Consider the following 20767-nt stretch of genomic DNA (forward strand, 5'->3'; position numbering starts at 1 on the left):
TTTGCTTTTGGAATCCTCAATCTGCCTGTGGATGAGGTTTTCCAAAAAAATGCAAAGGCCGCTTGGCCTTTTCGCCTGCCCATCAACCGATAGGTTGGACGGGCAGCGAAAAACTTATGTTAATTGATTTCTTAATGGCCTTAACAGGCCTTTTAGTTGTCGGTGGGCGTGCTGCCGGCTCCAGCATGCGCCCGTCGACCGAACTATCGTGCGACTGCGCGATGATGCCGGCACGCTCGGCTGACGTCAACACACATCATTTCACGCTCGAGCGGGTCAGGCGCGTACCCACCCGCTGAGCAGAAATTTCTGCCCCAAATCAATCTGCAACCTGTTTCTCATCCCATTATCTGTTCTCACTGACCTCCACTGGCAACTATTCACCTACAGGTTGACATCAAAATCCTTGGACTTACCTTCAAATGCTCTAAGGCCTTGCTCCACTTCATTGCCCAGAACCAGGACAAGTAGTGTTTTTTCTTTCACGCCTTTAGTGCTGGCCCCAGCAGAGCAGGCTAGGGGAGAGCAACTCATTTGCATAGATCCAGAGGTACCAGCAGCACTAAAGGCACATTTAGGGCACTTGCCAGCTTCGACATCCTGGTGCCATCCAGCTGGGGGGGGGGGGGGCAAAGAACTGGAAAATTAACTTGCTGCCCTCTTACAAAAGGGGCTGATAACATATCTGCATTTTTTTAATGCTCTTATCTTCAGAGGTGCAGACTGCTTTCCTAGCCTGGACAAACCATGAGGGTCACTTCGATTCTTGGAGGCTTATACATCTCACCTTGGAATGATTTTAGAAGCCGGAGTAGAACATTCAATCCCTCAAGCCTGTGCTGCCATTCAGCTAGATCATGACTGATCTGTATCCTAATTCCATTTAACCACTCTTGTTCCATACCCCTTAATTTAAAAAAAATCAATAATTTGAAATCCCAGTTTTGACATCTTCAATTAATTTAGCCTCAACAGCTTTTCAGGGGAGCAAGTTCCTAATTAACTTAGAAAAAGATAGGGAGAGATACTATATTAATGCAAGTAATCACCGGGCCTGAGGAAGCCAGGGGAATCAGGAACTCAGGATTGCAATTCTTGCCTCCAGCCTTGCCCCCCAGCTGAGGCAGAGAATCATGTTTGGGAAGGAGATAAGTTTTGTCTCAATGACTCCCAAGGCGAAGACTGAGGAGCCAAGTACAAGGATTAACATTTTCCGGATCTTTCACTTAACTTCTGTAGAATTTTGCCAGAAGCCCATACATTTGCAGGGCCTTTGAGTCTGTAACACAGGATTAAGTTGCTAAGGAATTGGTGAAACAGGAGTTAGCCAGTAGTAGTCAACAAAGTGTGAAAGGAATGCAGCTATAAATGGGGAGTTATAAGATGAAAAAGAGTGATTCTCCTATGAAGTAGGAGTTAAAAATTAAAAGCTGAGTTCATCTGCTGGACAAGGATTCAGAAGCTTATAAACATACCTGTGGTATAATTGTGTTCTCAAAGACACTAATATCCTGTGGCACAGGATATGGTATGCCCTCTAACACAAAGTGGTTCCTGAAAATCAGGAACTGACCTCCACATCACCTCAGCAAGGCACTGATAAACTCTAATATACCATGTCTCTCATGGTAAAGGTTTAGCTACTGCAATGTAGCAACGCTAGTTCTTCCCTTAATTGGGAGAGAGGTATCTCGCTAATTCTGTAACCTTCTACTTGGGGATGTAAGGTAAATACTACTTTAAATGTTGATGGATAGTTTACATGTTTCTCTGTAACATTATTTAAACCTGGATTCTCTAGTAGAAACAAGATTATACTTTCTTTCCCTAGAGCTATCAATGTTGACTTGCCATTAAGTATGAATTGCATGTTTGGCTCTTTAATAAACTTCCATATAATTTAGAAAATGTATTGCTTCATATAGTCTTCTGTATACAAAATTGAGAACCCATCTCGGTACACTCTTCAATGGAGAGGTACATTGTTGAGGAGAGGTGCCCAGGCCCTTATAATATGTGGGTTGCTATAATCTGGCTAAAAAGGCTATCAGGGGATGGTAATATTCTCTGGTGATTCCTTTGCTTCAGAAAGATTTGGACCAGTTCTTCAGACCCATTTAAGCGTATGTGAGGTCGGTCTTTCTCAACCTTAAGCGAGAGTGATCATCCGAGGAGTACACCTGATCCGGGATAGTTCAAAAAAAGGGCTAGGATTATAATCCACTTCAAAGGATTTTGAAAAGGCAAAATGTATGTAACTGACTTTATGGAATCCTTTGCAGAAAAAAAGGAACTTATAAAGGAAATGCAGTGGATATGATTTACATGGGCTTTCAACAGCATCTGTTAAGGTACCACAGAAGAGTCTTAGGGCAAATTGTAATGGAAATTAATGAGATTGTGGTTACTACATGGACAGAGATCTGGCTGGAAAGAAGAAAGAAAAAGTGAGAAGTAAAAAGGGTAGTAATAGTAACCAAGTTGAGAGACATAATAAAAATGCTTTGCACATAAGCCTTCATTTGGACTGCTCATATATACTATAACTCTTCACGTAGGAACTGAGGAAAAATATTGAAATTTGCTTATGGAAATGCAGTAATTTTGAGAAGCAATGTGAAAGACTGGAGGAGTTGTGTGTGCAACTCTAGTATCATACCATGGTCAGATACCAGTATCAGGTTGACACATTGCTGCAGGTTTCTTTGCTTGAGCCCATCCATCAACATTCCCACTATCATGTCCACTCTCTCTAGTGCTTCTTTCACCTATGTATTAAGAGGAAAAATAGAGTCTGGAGTGCATGATACATAACAAAGCCAAAATGGCTTTCACTATGTCATTTTATTACAATCTTAATTTCTAGGCCCCAGGATGATCTTTATTTTAGCTAAGCAAACAACAGTCAATTAACGCCACAATAATAAGGAATCATGAATGAGCTAATGGGCAGCATTCTCCCTTCGGCAAGCGGGAGTGGGGCCCGCTCACTGAGATGTAAAATGACGCGCAGTGACGTAGGGCGGGGGTCCCAACGTTACCGAGCATCATTTAGATTTTCAGCTCGGCGGGTGTGCAGCTGAGTCAGCTGCGTGCCCACTGAACTGTCAAAGGCCTATTAAGGCCATTTAAAAAGCCAATAAAGCAATTAGTTGAGCTCGCCATCCAACCTTAAGGTTGGCGGGCAGGCAAAGAGCCCAGGCGGCCTTCGCATATTTCATGGAACCTCATTCATGGATGGGATGAGGTTTCATGAACATTCATAAAAATTCGATAAAAATTTTACTAAAAATTCAATGACGTGTCCCAGCTCATGTGACACTGTCACATGAGGGGACATGTTTTAAAAGTTTCAAATTCCTTTATTTCAAAGTTTTAAATTTAAACTAATCTCCCTGAGGCACCACTGTGCCTCAGGGAGATTTCTGCGCTCTTTCGCATGCATGCGCAAAGGAGCGCAGGCCCCGACTCAGGGAACCCACCACCGCCCTCCGCCCTGCCCGCACAGGGAGCACTCAGTGCTTCCAGGCAGACGTCACGCTGGGCGGGCTTTAATTGGCTACTGCCCCCGATTGGGGCCATTGATCAGGTTCAGGTTTGCACCCGCCCCCACCTGCCCCGCACAACCCCCTCAACGGGGGCGGGGGGGTGGAATTTCTGGCCAATGTGTCCGAGATGCTTGCATATGTTGTATATTTTATTGAAATTTGTAACTATGCTTGGTATTGCAAAACTTCAAAAATGGCTTATAACAGATACCTTAGGACTGGATTTTTGTGGGGGAGGCAGGTTCATTTCTGGGTCACGAAGTCGGTCCCCGACGGGAACCTGGGAATGATCCCAATTTTGGCCAAGGCAGCAGTTTAATTGGTGAGGGGACAATGGTGTAGGAACAGAGGTCAAATTAGGCCATATGGGTTGACCTCAGAAATAAAAAAGGGGCAACCACATTGCTAAGAGTGTATTTTAGACCCTCAAATAATGGAAGGTAGTTAGAAGGGCAAATATGTAGACAGATTACTGAGTGCAAAAACAATAGGGCTGTTGGAGACTTCAACCGCCCTAATATCAAGCAGGATACGAACAGTGCAGGGCACAGAAGGTACAAAATTCTTGAACTGCGTTCAAGAGAATTTTTTTAGCCAGACGTAACAAGTCCAATAAGAGGGGACGCAATTCTAGATTTAGTCTTAGGAGATGAAGCTGGGCAAGTGGATGAAGTAGCAGTGGTCCATTTTGGAGATAGTGACCATAATACAGTTAGATTTAGCATCATTATGGAAAAGGACAAAGATAGAACAGGAGTAAAAATTTTAAATTGGGGGAAGACAAATTTTATGAAGCTGGGAGGTGAAGTGGACTGGATACAGCTACTAGAAGTGTCAAATCAGTGGGAGGCATTCAAAAGCAAGGTTCTAAAGGCACAGTGCAGACATGTCCCCATAAAGACAAAGAGTGGTATTGCCAAATCTACAGCCCCCTGGTTATCCAGAAGCATACAGCTAAGATAAAGCAAAAAAAGAAAGCCTATGACAGTCACAAAAAGCTTAATACTGAAGAAAGCCTAGAGGTGCATAGAAAGCACAGGGGTGAAGTAAAAAAGGAAATTAGGAAAGCAAAGAGAGGGTACAAAAAATATTGACAGGTAAAATCAAAGAAAACCCAAAGATGTTTTACCAATACATTAAGAGCAAGAGGTAGGGCCTATCAGAAATGTACATGGTAACTTGCGCATTGATGCTGAAGGTGTGGGCAGGGTTCTCAATGAGCCCTTTGACTCTGTCATCACTAAGGCGAGGGATGATGCAGACATTTGAGTTAAGGAGGAGGAGTGTGAAATATTGGATACAATAAGCATAGTGAGAGAGGAAGTAAAGGAGGGACTGGCATCCATGAAGGGCCGGATGGATTGTATCCCAGGTTGTTAATGGAAGCCAGGGAGGAAATAATGGATGCTCTGAGGATCATTTTCCAATCCTCACTGGATACAGGCCAGGTACCAGAGAATTGGCGGTCTGGGAACATTGTACCAATAATTAATAAGGGTGCGAGGGATAGGCCAGAACATTATAGGTTGGTCAGTCTGACTTCGGTGGTGGGCAAATTATAAGAACCAATTCTGAGACAGGACAAACTGTCACTTAGAAAGGCAAGGATTGATCAAGGATGGTCAGCTTGGTTTTGTTAGGGGAAGATCGTATCTTACTAACTTAATAGAATTTTTTGAGGAAATTAACAAGGGGGGTTGTTGAGGGTAGCGCAGTGGATGTTGTCTACGTGGATTTTAGGGCATTTGACAAGATCTCACATGGCAGACTGTCAGAAAATTGAGTTCCCATGGGATACAGGGGAAAGTGGTGAGTTAGATCCAATATTGGCTCAGCGACAGGAAACAAAGGGATCAAAGAGTAATGGTCGATGGGTGTTTTTGCAAATGGAAAGCAGTTTCCAGTGGCATTTCACAGGGCTCAGTGTTGGGGCCCTTGCTGTTTGTTGTGTATATTAATGATTTGGACTTAAATGTGATGGGATTGGGAAATGACTGGGAGATTTGCAGATGACACGAAAATTGGCCGTGTAGTTGATAGTGAAGGGTGTAGCTGTTGTCTTCAGAACGATATCAATGGTTTGGTTGAGTGGGCAGTAAAATGCCAATTGGAATTCAATCCAGAGAAGTGTGAGGTAATGCATTTGGGGAGGGCAAGCAAAGCAAGGGAATGCTCAATAAATTGCAGGATATTGAGAGAGGTTGAGGAAGTGAGAGACCTTGGAGTGCATATTCACAGGTCCCTAAAGGTGGCAGACAGGTAGATAAGGTGGTAAAGAAAGCATATGGAATGCTTCCCTTTATTGGATAAGGTACAGAATATAAAAGCAGGGATTTAATGACAAAAACAAAAATAAAAATACCTGGAAAAACTCAGTAGGTCTGACAGCATCTGCGGAGAGGAACACAGTTAACGTTTTGAGTTCGTATGACTCTTCAACAGAACTAAGGAAAAAAAAAGAGAGGTGAAATATAAGCTGGTTTAAGGGGGGGTGGGACAAGTAGAGCTGGATAGAGGGCCAGTGATAGGTGGATATAACCAAAAGATGTCATAGACAAAAGGACAAAGAGGTGTTGAAGGTGGTGATATTATCTAAGGAATGTGCTAATAGGTGACATTAAGGGTAGAAAGCAGGACGGGCAAGGTACAGATAGCCCTAGTGGGGGTGGGGTGGGGGGAAGGGATCAAAATAGGCTAAAAGGTAGAGATAAAACAATGGATGGAAATACATTTAAAAATAATGGAAATAGGTGGGAAAAGAAAAATATATATAAATTATTGGAAAAAAGGGGAATCGGAAAGGGGGTGGGGATGGAGGAGAGAGTTCATGATCTAAAATTGTTGAATTCAACATTCAGTCCGGAGGGCTGTAAAGTGCCCAGTCGGAAGATGAGGTGCTGTTCCTCCAGTTTGCGTTGAGCCTCACTGGAACATTGCAGCAGGCCAAGGACGGATATGTGGGCATGAGAGCAGGGTGGTGTGTTGAAATGGCAAGCGACAGGGAGGTCTGGGTCATGCTTGCGGACAGACCGAAGATGTTCCCCAGTCTACGTTTGGTCTCTCCAATGTAGAGGAAACCGCATTGGGAGCAGCGAATGCAGTAGACTAAATTGAGGGAAGTGCAAGTGAAATGCTGCTTCACTTGAAAGGAGTGATTGGGCCCTTGGACGGTGAGGAGAGTAAAGGGGCAGGTGTTGCACCTTCTGCGGTTGCGTGGGAAGGTGCCGTGGGAGGGGGTTGAGGTATAGGGGGTGATGGTGGAGTGGACCAGGGTGTCCCGGAGGGAACGATCCCTGCGGAATACCGCCGGGGGGGGTGAAGGGAAGATGTGTTTGGTGGTGGCATCATGCTGGAGTTGGTGGAAATGGCAGGGAATGATCCTTTGAATGCGGAGGCTGGTGGGGTGACAAGTGAGGACAAGGGGGACCCTATCATGGTTCTGGAAGGGAGAGGAAGGTGTGAGGGCGGATGCGCGGGAGATGGGCCGGGCACGTTTGAGGGCCCCGTCAACCACCGTGGGTGGAAAACCTCAGTTAAGGAAGAAGGAAGACATATCAGAGGAATTGTTTTTGAAAGTGGCATCATCAGAACAGATGCGACGGAGGTGAAGGAACTGAGAGAATGGGATGGAGTCCTTACAGGAAGCGGGGTGTGAGGAGCTGTAGTCAAGGTAGCTGTGGGAGTCGTTAGGCTTGTAATGAATATTGGTGGACAGTCTGTCACCAGAAATTGAGACAGAGAGGTCAAGGAAGGGAAGGGAAGTGTCAGAGATGGACCATGTGAAAATGATGGAGGAGTGGAAATTGGAAGCAAAATTAATAAATTTTTCCAGGTCCAGACGAGAGCATGAAGCAGCACCGAAGCAATCATCGATGTACCAGAGAAAGAGTTGTGGGAGGGGGCCGGAGTAGGACTGGAATAAGGAATGTTCCACATACCCCATAAGGAGACAGGCATAACTGGGGCCCATGCAGGTACCCATAGCCACACCTTTTATTTGAAGGAACTGAGAGGAGTTTAAGGAGAAATTGTTCAGAGAGAGATCAAGTTCAGCCAGACGGAGGAGAGTACTGGTGGATGGGAATTGTTCGGGCCTCTGTTTGAGGAAGAGGCGGAGAGCCCTCAGACCATCCCGGTGGGGGACGGAGGTGTAGAGGGATTGGACGCCCATGGTGAAGAGGAGGCAGTCGGGGCCAGGGAACTGGATATTGTTGATATGATATAGGGTCAGAGGGATTTAATGAACTGTATAAAAAGCTGTTTAGGCTACAAATGGAATTTTGTGTACAGTTCTGGTTGCCATGTTACAGGAAGGACATAATTGCTCTGGAGAGAGTACAGAGGAGGTTTACAAGAATGTTGCCAGGGCTTGAAAATTGCAGCTATGAAGAAAGATTGGATAGGCTAGGACAGAGGAGGGGGGGAATGATCTAATTGAGGTGTACAAAATTATGAGGGGCCTAGATGGGGTAGACAGGAAAGACCTGTTTCCACTAGTTGAGGGGTCAATTACCAGGTGGCATAGATTTAAAGTGATTGGTGGAAGGATTAGAGGGGACATGAGGAAAATCATTTTTACCCAGAGGGTGGCGGGTGTCTGGAGTTCACAGCCTAAACTGGTGTTTGAGGCTGAAATGATCAACTCATTTAAAAGGTACCTGGATCTGCACTTGAAGTGCTGTAACCTGCAAGGCTACGGACCAGGTGCTGGAAAGTGGGATTAAAAATGAGCAGCTAGTTTCTTTTTTTCTCTTTTTTTTGGCTGGCGCAGCCACAATGGGCTGAATGGCTTCTTTCTGTGCTGCAACTTTTCTATGGTTCTAAAATACATATCTGTCCGTGGCAGTAGGCTGTACAGGTCGTTAGCGCTAAGGGCACCCACCATTTCCTTACTTCCCACTATCAACTCCCCGTTCTCACTCCCTAGAGCTCACTTTAATTACTCTTTTACTTTTTAAATACTTATAAAATCTCTTACTATGCATTTTTTTTAGATTTCCAGCTAACTTTCTCTCATGCTCTAATTTCTCCATCATTTGTTTTTAGTCATTCTTTGCTTTTTTGTATTCTGTCTAATCTTCTGACCTACCTCTAATCTTAGCAGAATTGTGCACTTTTTCTTTCTATTTGATACTATCTTTAACTTCTTTAGTTAGCCACGGATGATGCATTCTTCTCATAGAGTCTTACTTTCATAACACTCAGCAAAGATATATTCCATTATGAAGTATCTCCTTAAATGTCTGCCACTGCATCTCTACTGTCCTACCCTTAAACCTAATTACCCAGTGCACTTTAGCTAGCTATCTTCACACCCTTATAATTGCCTTTATTTAAGTTTAAAACACTAATCTTAGACTCACTCTTCTCACCCTCAAACTGAATGCAAATTTTGATCATATTATGACCATTACTACTTTGAGGCTCCTCCACTACGAGGTCATTAATTAATTCTGCCTCATTGCACATCACCAGGTCTAGAATAACCTGCTCTTTGTTTGGCTCTAGAACATGCTGCTCTAATAAGCTGTCCTGAAAACACTCTATTAACTCATCTTCCATGCTACCTTTGCCAATCTGATTCATCCAATCTATATGTAGATTAAAATCACCCATGATTATTGCAGTACTTTCTTACAAGCCCCCCTTATTCCTTCCCATATACTCTGTCCTGCAGTGTAGTTACTGTTAGGGGACCTATATACTATTCCCTCAAGTGACTTTTTACCTTCTGCTTGCGTGCTTTTGCATGTGCTTTAGTGTGCTTGTGTGCATTTGTGTGCGTGCAAGTTTGTCTGTGTGCGCATTGTGCGTGTGTGTTGTGTGTATATGTGCATGTGCGTTGTATGTGTGCACATGCATGTGTTTTGAGGCTGCGTATTAACCAAGCTCAATCCTGCCATTACCTAACATTTACACAAATGTACTTTCTCTGGGGTCAATGGATAGCAGTAAGTGGCAACCTGGACTGGGTTTTTAATTTCCTTCCCTAACCCAGGAACAATAGCATTTACTGCCGACCTGGATGAAATCAAGTCGTTCAGCTTACCTGAGGGAACTGTGCATAATATTCCCATAACAAGTACATTGGGCGTTAACAGTAATCACAATCTCATTTTGATGCACTAGAAGCATCTGGACACTATTATATGTTATAACATTAATAAATTAACCTACAATCTCTTTAAAGGCAGAACCAAAATTAACTTACTTTATTGCTATCAGGCCCATATTCATGCCCTGATTTATCCGGTTCATCCAAATACAGGCTGTAGAAATCAGGCCTAAAACAACAGCAACAAATCTATTTTGAAAGAACACATATGCACTAATTTTTTACACTTATAATGAACAATATTATAATATATTGACACTGGAAAACATGTGCAATCGCAAGTACTGGTCAATGGAGTGTTATGGACAGTTGTTCACAGATCTCTCCATTGCTGACTGCTCACAAAATGAAAATCAACATCTTTTGAATACAAATGTACAGTTAAGGCATCATCTGTGCTTTTGACAGTTCCCATCACAATTTGATGAATCAAAAACGTTGCAAAAAGCTTGCAGGTACAGGGTACATAACAGCTAACCATTCTGATACTTGGATGAAACCTTCAGAGCTTGCATGTAACAAATTGATAGCTTCATCTTTGACCCAGGGCTGTGGATAACAAATATCTTTAAAAGCAGGTGTGTAGATTGCAAAGACAACAAAAAGGACAAATCAGATTCTGGTTTTCATATACATTGGAGCAAGGAATAAAAAGAAGACAAATGTACTTGTGTGGTATTATGTGCAGATCTGTGCACCATATTTTAGCAGGATTTTCATGCTAGGGAAAGTTTTCAGAGATGCACTAGAATTACACCAGGAACGTAATGTTACAAATATGAAGGAAGATGTGAAAAAAAGTACCCCCATCACCTCTCCCCATTCCCCCACCCCTCCCCCAACCCTCCACCACACCCACTGCATTGGAGCAGTCTGAAAGACTCGATCAGAAGTTTACAAAATTGTGATAGGTTTTATGAAGGTAAATAGTGAACAACTGTTTCCATGGGTTGGTCAATTGATTACAAAAGGACAGAGGTTCCATATTATCACTAGAAGAATAAGGGAGAAGGTTAGTAGAAATGCTTTAATACCGTGGTTTATTCAAAAGTGAAATGCTTTTCAACAAGTGACAATTGAGGCAGAAACAGTGCAATCATTTTATGGACAGAAAAGATATTTGGGGTCTCTAATCTCTGTCCCTAAATTTCCCAAATGTGCTGCTAGTGAGTGAAGCTCTATATCAGGAACATGAAATGATAACATATTCTTTCAATAATATCACTTAGAAGGCAGCAAATGTATCAATTTTTAATAAGATTTTAAAGGATTCAGGGAAAAGGCATCAAAGTAGAAACCTCCAATTCAAAATACGCAATACAAAACAAACTTGAATGCAAAAGTAGGGAGGTTATACAGGGCACTGGTGATGGACAGGCTGAGCTTGTATCCGCTGGAGTGTAGAAGAGTAAGAGGTGACTTGATTGAAACATATAAGATCCAGAGGGGTCTTGAAAGGATGGATGTGGAGAGGATGTTTCCTCTTGTGGGGGAATCTAGAGCTAGGGGGTCACAGTTTAAATATAAGGGGTCGCCCATTTAAGACAGAGATCAGAAAGTGAGATTTTGCAACTCTCTTCCTCAAAGGCAGTGAAAGCAGAGTTTTGAATATTTTTAAGGCAGAGGTAGACAGATTAACTTGATTAACAAGGGGGTGAAAGGTTATCGGGAGTAGGAAGAAATGTGTAGTTGAGGTTACAAAGAACAAAGATAAGTACAGCACAGGAACAGGCCCTTCGGCCTTCCAAGCCTGCGCCGATCATATTGCCTGTCAAATTAAAACATTTTGCACTTCTGGGGTCCGTATCCCTCTATTCCCATCCTATTCATGTATTTGTCAAGCTGCCTCTTAAACACCACTATCATACCTGCTTCCACCACCTCCTCTGGCAGCAAATTCCAGACACTCACTACCCTCTGCATAAAAAATTTGCCCTGCACATCTCCTCTAAAGTTTTCTCCTCTCACCTTAGATCTATGTCCCCTAGTAATTGATTCTTCCACCCTGGGAAAAAGCTTCTGACTATCTACTCTGTCCATGCCACTCATAATTTTGTAAACTTCTATCAAGTCGCCCCTCAATCTCCGTCGTTCTAGTGAGAACAATCCGAGTTTCTCCAACCTCTCCTCAAAACTAATAACCTCCAGACCAGGCAGCATCCTAGTAAACCTCCTCTGCACCCTCTCCAATGCCTCCATATCCTTCTGGTAATGTGGCGACCAGAATTGCATGCAATATTCCAAGTGTGGCCTAACCAAGGTTCGATACAGCTGCAGCATGACTTCCCAACTTTTAGACTCAATATCCCTGCCGATGAAGGCAAGCATGCCATATGCCTTCCTGACTACCTTATCCACCTGCGTTGCCACTTTCAGTGACCTGTGGACCTGTACACCCAGATCCCTCTGCCCGTCGATGCACTTAAGGGTTCTGCCATTTACTGTACAATTCCTACCTGTATTAGACCTTCCAAAATGCATTACCTCGCATTTGTGCGGATTAAACTCCATCTGCCATTTCTCCGCCCAAGTCTCCAACCGATCTATATCCTGTTGTAGCCTTTGACAATCCTTTCCACTATCTGCAACTCCTCCAACCTTAGTGTTGTCTGCAAACTTACTAATTAGCCCAGTTACATTTTCTTCCAAATCATTTATGTATACTACAAACAGCAAAGGTCCCAGCACTGATCCCTGCGGAACTCCACTAGTCACAGCTCTCCATTCAGAAAAGCACCCTTCCACTGCTACCCTCTGTCTTCTATGACCAAGCCAATTCTGTATCCATCTTGCCAGCTCACCTCTGATCCCGTGCGACTTTACCTTCTGTTCCAGTCTGCCATGAGGGACCTTGTCAAAGGCCTTACTGAAATCCATGTAGATAACATCCACTGTCCTTCCATCGTCGATCATCTTTGTCACTTCCTCGAAAAACTCGATCAAGTTAGTGAGACACGACCTTCCCTTCACAAAACCATGCTGCCTCTCACTAATACGCCCATTTGCTTCCAAATGGTAGTAAATCCTGTCACGAAGAATCTTCTCCAATAATTTCTCTAACACTGACGTAAGGCTCACCGGCCTGTAATTTCTTGGATTATTCCTGCTACCCTTCTTAAACAATGGAACAAGATTGGCCATTCTCCAGTCCTCTGGGACCTCATCTGTAGCAAGTGAGGATACAAAGATTTCTGTCAAGGCCCCAGCAATCTCCTCCCTTGCCTCCCTCAGTACTCTAGTTCAGATCCGCCATGATGTTATTGAATGGCAGAGCAGGCTTGAGGAGCCGAGTGGCCTACTCCTGTTTCTAATTTGTATGTTCATATGACACAATGTATGTATGCCTATGGTTACAGGCAGCTAAGAGCTTAAAGATGAATTGAAAGGAAGGGCCTGATGAGATCTCTTAGAAAAAAGATTGCTCAATATGTTTGCTGTTTGGCAGGAAATATTAATCTGAGAACAATACCTGCCGGCAATCATGGGAAGAGCTTAACTCCCCCAACAGTTAGTTTGCAATGTCCAGAAGAGCACAAGTGTACAAACGTGGGGCAGAATTTTTCCCTTGGCGGGCAGGCTCAGTGGGGGCGGGCAAGGACAGTCGGGAAGCTTCCCGCGATCGGCACCGCACTGTGATTTCATGCTGGCGGGCCAATTAAGGCCCACCCAGCATGAAACGCGAGGGCATTTGAGGGTGGGGGGGGAAGTGCGAGACAGCTGAGTGCGAACTTCACACATGCACGCAAGTGAGCGCTGCATAAGAGATATTAAAAAAATAAGGAAAATAAAAATGTAATAAAACATGTCCCCTCATGTGACTGTCATGTACACATTTCATTAATGAAAAACTAAAGTTTTTATTTTATTTGCTTTTGGAAACCTGACCCCGCCCATGGATGAGGTTTCCAAAAAAATGCAAAGGCCGCTTGGCCTTTCCGCCTGCCCGTCAACCGTTAGGTTGGACAGGCAGTGAAAAATTTACATTAATTGATAACTTAATGGCCTTAATAAGCCTTTTAATTGTTGACGGGCGCATTGCCGACCAAACTATTGCACGACTGTGTGTTGATGTCAACACACTCGGCCAACGTCAACGCGCGTCATTTCACGTTCGAGCGGGTCGGACGTGCACCCGCCCGCTGAGTAGGAATTTCTGCCTATGATTTTAGTATGTTGATAGCTGAGTAACACAGTCAGCTACTTTGTATATTAAGCTACTTTGTATATTATATTTGTATACTCAGGATTCTCACATAACAATGTGAAATTGGCACCACATCTAAAGCCTAAACTATTACAGGTTGGAAATCATTTGATGGCCAGGTGCCATTTCAGAGTTGATGATCAGATGTGACATATTTGGGAGATTCCTCTCTGGGCCTTTGCCATTCAGGATGGATGGAACTTACCTCCAGAAATGAGAGGAATGTAGATCCGAGACATCACTGAATAAATCCTGAAGCACGTTTCTTTCTGCCAGAACGCTCACACAGTCCATGATCTGTTCTCAGCCTTTTAGTATTGCAAATTTCCATGCTCAGTAAGCATGGATTTAGCAACTTGTGTCTTTTGGATCTTGTTGTGCAGTGATGCTTGATGTGCACCAGGCACTGAACTCCAAAACAATTCACCACAGAAAGTATTTTAAATATAAGGTGCTATTGCAATGGTTTTACTGCTGAATTTACCCCTGGATACAAACATGTGATTCAATCCAAAAACAAAAATAGCTGGAAAAACTCTTCCTCAGAGAGTCATACGGACTCGAAACGTTAACTGTTTTTCTCTCCACAGATGCTGTCAGACCTGCTGAGATTTTCCAGCTATTTTTGTTTTTGTTTCAGATTTCCAGCATCCACAGTGTTTTGCTTTTATCTTAGTGATTCAATACCATTGGGAAATAGTAGGAGCATGAGCTACACTTACAACATCATGCAAGTAGGAAATTGGACAAATAATTGAAAATTAAAATGCCTCCATTGTTTTTCAATTTTTTCCCCCCGTTATTCAACAAAATGGCCATTATTGGGGGTGAAGTACAACATGGGGGAGGAGGTACAACAATATTTTCTCTCGCTCTTCAGAAGGAAGCAGCCCATTTAAAAATAACAATAGATTATTTTCACTGTTTTGTTCTCTTTAGGGAGAGAGCCATCTCCAACTGAATCCCCAAATATTATTTTAAATATGAAACTGTAAACTGCTAAATGGCACTCTAGAGGCAAGAATGTGGAAGTTTATTTCTGTTCAAACAGGTGTCTAGGGGAATGAGGATACATTTACAGTGCAAGATAGCTGAATAAACACAGAGCTACACACAGTCATTAAACCAGCCTCAGTTCATCAATATGCTCAGATCTTCGACTTGAAGTATTCGGTTTTCAGAATTTTAAAAGGAGAAGAAGGAGTTAATTACAATTTGCGGCCTTCTTTAAGATAAACATGTAAAAAAATTGGGTGGAATTGTCCCAGATTTGTACTAAATGTGGTGGTGGGTGGGTAAAACGATGTTTTCACACCATATTATTCCAAACCCGCCGCATTAATTATGCATTCCCAGGAAACATGCCATTACCATGGCGAGCGGGCTCTCATTCGCCCACTACGCCATCACCTCGCCACTTCATCAGGCCGGGCGCCATATTTAAAGTCCAGTCGCATGCACACCTCTCAGTGTTTCCAGCTGCAGGGAAGATGCCCATGTAAGGCAAAAAGACTGCAACCCCCAGGTTTAGCAACATGTTGCTGGAACGCCTTTTGGAAGCCCTGGTGACGCGCCGCGATGTCATCTACTCCCCACTCTGGCCATAGGATGGAGAGTGGCGTGACCAACCAGGCTTGGGTGGTGATGGCAACTGCGGTCCGGGCCAATGCCCTTCAAAAGAGGACAGCCATCCAGTGCAACAAGAAGATGAATGATCTTCTCCATTCCATCAAGGTAAATCACTCTTCTCACACTCTCAACTCACAAACCCATCACACATCCACAGGGGTCTCACTTACTGCCAGTGCAAGGGATATCACCATTCACTCTCTCACACACACCTTCATTGTCCTCATCCTATCCATGGGACCACTCACCACCCACACAGGCCAGGCATACCTATCATCTGGCCTGGCAGGTGTCCTGCTTATACTCTCTCCATCTCTATTCATGCAGGACAAGCTGGCACACAACAAGAGGGAGAGGTCGCTGACTGGTGGAGGAATACCTCAAATCAAGCTCCTCATAAACTTTGAAAACAGAGCCATCCAGCTGGCCGGCAAGGATCTGGACCGGTCCTGTGCTGACGGTGAAGTCGGCATTGCTCCACCAAGTGAAGATCCAGCAGTGCAACATCCATCAGACAGTCATACTGTGGGTGATGTGTCCTGTTTCACAGGCCACTGCCATGCACTAATTATCTCCCCTTGCTTTCACTGGTAGATCTGAGAAACAGACGATGAAGTCCACAACCCAGGGCCTCCAATCAATCCCCGAAGAAACCTCTGCAGAGAAATCTGAAGGGACGCTCCCTGAAGTCCGGTCACAGCGCTCACCCACACCCTCCACCAGCGCAGAGACACTTACCTCGGTGGGACCTAGCTTTAGAGTAGCCTCGGGATCACAATCTGGTAAGCATATTGCACTGTCTGATCTACAGCAGGCGGAGGCAGGGACTTCCCAAGGCTCTGGCTGGAGTCCAGAAATTTGCTGAGTCTGAGTCAGTTGACAAACCTCTGAACTTGGTCAAGTTACAGTTGCTGCAGCTGCAAAGGCAAATTCGAGAAGATCAGGAAGGGATGTCCGCTGCACTCCTCAGGTTGCAAGGTATGATAGAAGAGTCCATCGGTCTTCAGGCTGAAGTGATAGCGCTGGCATTGCAATGCATCAAGGTCAACACTGATAGGATGGCGGCCGCCATGGAGTGTCGTTCCTGCATTGCTGTGCGGGCTCAACTCCATTGCTGATGCCATAGTTGGCCTCCAACAGCGTGTACCAGAGAGAGGTGCCGGGCATCTCAATCTCACTCCAGCTATCCCTTCTCCTCAAGGAGTCAGCCAGGGGCCTTGCACACCCATAGGGAGGAGGATCAGCAGGTATCACCCCCTCCCCTTCCCCCCTCCCCGGGCCCATCCATTCTGGTGACTCCGGCATTGTTCGGCCCATCCAAATCCCCTCTTCCTGTGACCTCAGCAACTACAGCTCCACAGGCCGAGGAGGGTGCCACTGCCACGCAGCAGGACCCTGAAAACAGGCCGGGGCCCTCCAGCTCTTGTCCCTCCAGAGGATGCCCACCAAGGTCATCACAGACAGGGTGTCACAGTCAGCAGGCTGCCTCCAAAACTCTGCTGTGGATGTCCGGGGAGCACCAAGCAGGGTTAGGAAAGTTAAGAAGATGTAGTTGCACAGCCTGGGCACAGATGTTAATCACTTGTACATACTGTTCACTATTGTCAATAAACTCCCGAGTATGTCTCCCTGCCTATGGCTCCTTGTTCTGATGAGCAGTGTTCGTATCATTCAGATGCGCAACCTTCCTGCGCAAAATAAAGTCGTGTCTCAGTCCAGGATCTCTTCCCTGTCCCTTGTGCAGCCTTCAGACCAAAATGATGGTTCAACCTGACACTCCCTGGACACATTACTGATGCCTGCACCTCCTCGATGGTGCTTGTCATTGCTGCCAGAATGTAGTGGGCAGGCATCACAGAGTTCCTTCATTCTCTCTGAGTTTTCTCAGCACCTTTAAGGTGATGCTGGCCCCCATCTCTTCAGCATCTGTGACCAGTGACGCTGTGCTCCTGAAGGGCTCAGGTGTTGAAGGCGGATAAAGGATCAGACGTTTTTAAAAGTTTCATGGCTGCATTTCTATGACATGACCCTGATCACAGAGCGCAAGAGAGCTGCCCTCAGCCAGACAGGAGTCAGACATTCTCAGAGACAATGTGAAGATCTATGGAGTGTCCTCACTGCATGTTGTCATCATCCTCCTGCGATCAAGCGACTATTAGGGCCTCCACTGCATCTCCATGACAGGAGCATTCTCACAGGGGGTATGCACGCAGCCATAAGCCAGACTGGAGTTAAACGTTCACAGATGCAATGTGGGGATCTATGGGGTCACCTCACTGCATGCCGTCATCATCCTCCACAAATCTAGCAGCTATGGGGGCCTCCCAAGCACACTTGCATCATCTGGCCAGTGCGGGGGCCTCATCCCCATCATTGCCACCTTTGATGACCTCTTCACCCTCATCCCCATTGGCATCCTCCTCATCCGAGGAGACCTCCAGCTCCTCCATCTCCTGCTCAGCCAGCTCCTCTCCCCTATGCAGTGCCAAGTTGTAAAGGGCGCAGCAGATGACGACGATGCATGATAGCCTCTATATTGCAGGGCTCCACCAGACCGGTCCAGGCACCGGAACCTCATCTTCAGCATCCCGATGGTCTGCTCCACCAAGTTACGAGTAGCCGCATGAGCCTCATTACAGCGTCGCTCTGCTGCAGTCTGAGGCCACCGCACGGGTGTCATCAGCCACATCCTCTGTGGGTAGCCCTTGTCCCCGAGGAGCCAACCCTGCAGCTTCTGTGGACCCTGGATTACATCAGGGATCTGTGACCAACTGAGATGTGACCAACCTGTTCCCTAGATATGTGCAGTCTTCGACAACACTGGTTATTGCTCATCTGCAGGAACAAAAGGCAGCGTATATAGACCCTGGGTGTTGCTAAGCGCTGACCAGCAACGGCTCGCTGTGGCTCTTTGGCGACGTGTGTGGGAGCCCCAGCTGCCCCTTCTTCCTGAGGGTGCTGCTACTCCCTCTGCGCAGCCAGATGCTTCAGTCGCTCTTTGCTTTGTTGTTTTTTCTCTCTGTAAGTCACGAGGCATACAGCTAGATTACCAGGCTTCATGATCCTGATGTATTCCTCCTGTAGGATGAAAGAGAGAGACACATAGTTAGCATGGGTGTACTAAGAGCCTGGCCTCGTTAAGTGTGTAGGCCCCTTAACACATCGCAGAGAGTGCTGGCTATCACTTGTGTGGCCAGAGATTAGTGCGCTGCATGGCTGTCCGAAACCCCACCCACCTCCGCCCCACCCCACCTGACCGATTGGTGGCAGCTTTGTCCATTGGACTGCATGCTGTGCTCTCAGCTCAGGCGCAGGCATTTTCCTAACCTACACTGCAAGGCTGCACTGTTAGCTTGAACCATGGGAGAGACTGGTCCAAACCGGGATGCTGACATTGCAAGGGCCTGTGAGTGTCTCCACCAGTGACTGCTCCATGGCCAGCTTTAGCAAGGGGATTGTACAACTTGTCCAGTCATGCAACTGTTCTGCAGTCCACTAAAATGATCATCACTTTGTAGCCCGAGGGATGAAAAGCTCTGGAGCACTTGGTGGCACTTCGATGCCTCTGCATTGCTTTAGTGGGCAGTTAAGCTAGAGGCCTGACTCCAAACATGTCAATGTGGCTGCTCCTGAACTGTCTCAGTTGCAGAGGAATGGTCACTTTATATAAGGCGTCCCTAATGTATGATCACTTCCCTTGCCCACCCTACCCCCAACCCGAATGCTTGTGCGCTACATTCAATCTCAGGGCAGCCCTAGCCACCACCACCACCCCCCCAAACCCAAGTCACCTCAAGCACAGGGCTGACCTTGCCTTCCCTCCCTGCCCGACACATCTCAAGCTTGAAGTCCAACAGGCGACCCTGGCGAGCGCTGCACAACGTTGCTGTGCACTCACCTCTGAGTTCCCCACAAAGTGCAGCCTGCCAAGTACATGCCTTTTATATGCTATTGTGAAACACGTCGGCGTGCTTTCCTGCCAACGTTCGTGGACGATCCATTGTGGCGGGGGAGGACGATTCTGGCAGGCTGGCCAAATAACAATATGCAAATGTATTACAATGATGTTTCCGATGTCCAATGGTGGGAAACGCGGCCTACCATCGGCGGGCTGAGCAGATGATCGCAAACTGGTTTCACATCGTCATGAAAATAATGGCGCCATATTGTCCGCTCATGCCACTGAACACGCCCGATGCCGGCGGGCATGGAAAAATCCCGGCCACTGTCTCATGTGGTACTGAAAGGTAGGAGACAAGGCAGGTTCCAGTTTTGCATGCCTGGTCTCTGCTGAGTTAGCTCAAGTCAGCTGAGGATACAAGTGAAGTTTCTCACCCCATCAGCATCCACAGGTTCCTGCATGTAAGCATGATCCATGAGTGGGAACAAGACTGGGCACAACTGTGTCTTTTCTCAGAAAAGCTGCTGACACTCTCTCTGCAAACTCACATATGAAAAGTCATTTAAATGTTTTCTCTGGGGTTTTCAGGAATTGACTGCCAAAGTTATTGCAGATGACCCCGAAAGGCTTACAGAAATTTAACCACATAAATCTTTGACAGGTTTTAATGGACTAAACAGCAATGTTAATGGTTTAGTTAGTACATTCTGCATAATCATTCTGTCCATGTAACTTATAAATATAAATGATTACCTGTGTTCCTTTGGCAAATCAAGCCACTTAAGAATAGTGAAAACTCTTTCTTCAAACGAAATGGAGCTTGAAAGAAAGAGAAAAAAATACACAAGTTTGAAAATCTTTAATTATTCACAGGTTTCAGTTTTAGTACTAAAAGAGAGAAGACAATGGCCAGGATTTTACTGTCCCAGCAGATGTGGCGAGCCATTTAAATCTCCATTCAGTTCAGCGGGACTGTAATATTCCACTGGCAGGGAGAGGCTGTAAAATCCTGGCTATTGTGCACTGCCACAAAGCTATGAGCTATTCTGCAATTCCTAAGATTCCCAAATAGGTGAGAGGTCATTTTTATTTTCACTGCCTGGGTGATAAGCCAAAGGAATTTACTGTCTACATATTTTCAGAACCCCCAATTTTCATTTCCATGGTGATCTGCCCTTCATTGACAATCACAAACCTAGAGTCACAAAGTAGGCTGAAACATCCTTTAAAGACTCCATGCTCTGTTCTTTTGTTTCTCCATTGGTCTTGTGCTCTATTCTAAGAAAGACCCACGCAAGCTTGACTGCAAATTTTGGCCTAGTTACACTACAACATTTTGAGTATGAACATTGATTTTAGTACCTTGAAAC

At 45.3% G+C, this 20767-nt stretch overlaps 1 protein-coding gene across 1 annotated transcript in view; it reads right to left on the reverse strand.

Moving 5' to 3' along the window:
- Window positions 1–20767, reverse strand: part of LOC144680751 (venom phosphodiesterase 2-like) — a 181823-nt gene that overhangs the window by 74257 nt on the left and 86799 nt on the right. Inside the window, exons 9-11 of the mRNA XM_078542090.1 lie at window positions 20151–20216; window positions 9760–9832; window positions 2660–2768 (exon numbers count right to left, since the gene is read on the reverse strand). Coding sequence (XP_078398216.1) covers window positions 2660–2768; window positions 9760–9832; window positions 20151–20216 — 248 coding nt within the window. The remainder of the gene's footprint in view (window positions 1–2659; window positions 2769–9759; window positions 9833–20150; window positions 20217–20767) is intronic.

This window comes from Cetorhinus maximus, chromosome 5 (assembly GCF_964194155.1).
Source record: "Cetorhinus maximus chromosome 5, sCetMax3.hap1.1, whole genome shotgun sequence".
NCBI classification, from domain to species: Eukaryota; Metazoa; Chordata; class Chondrichthyes; order Lamniformes; family Cetorhinidae; genus Cetorhinus; species Cetorhinus maximus.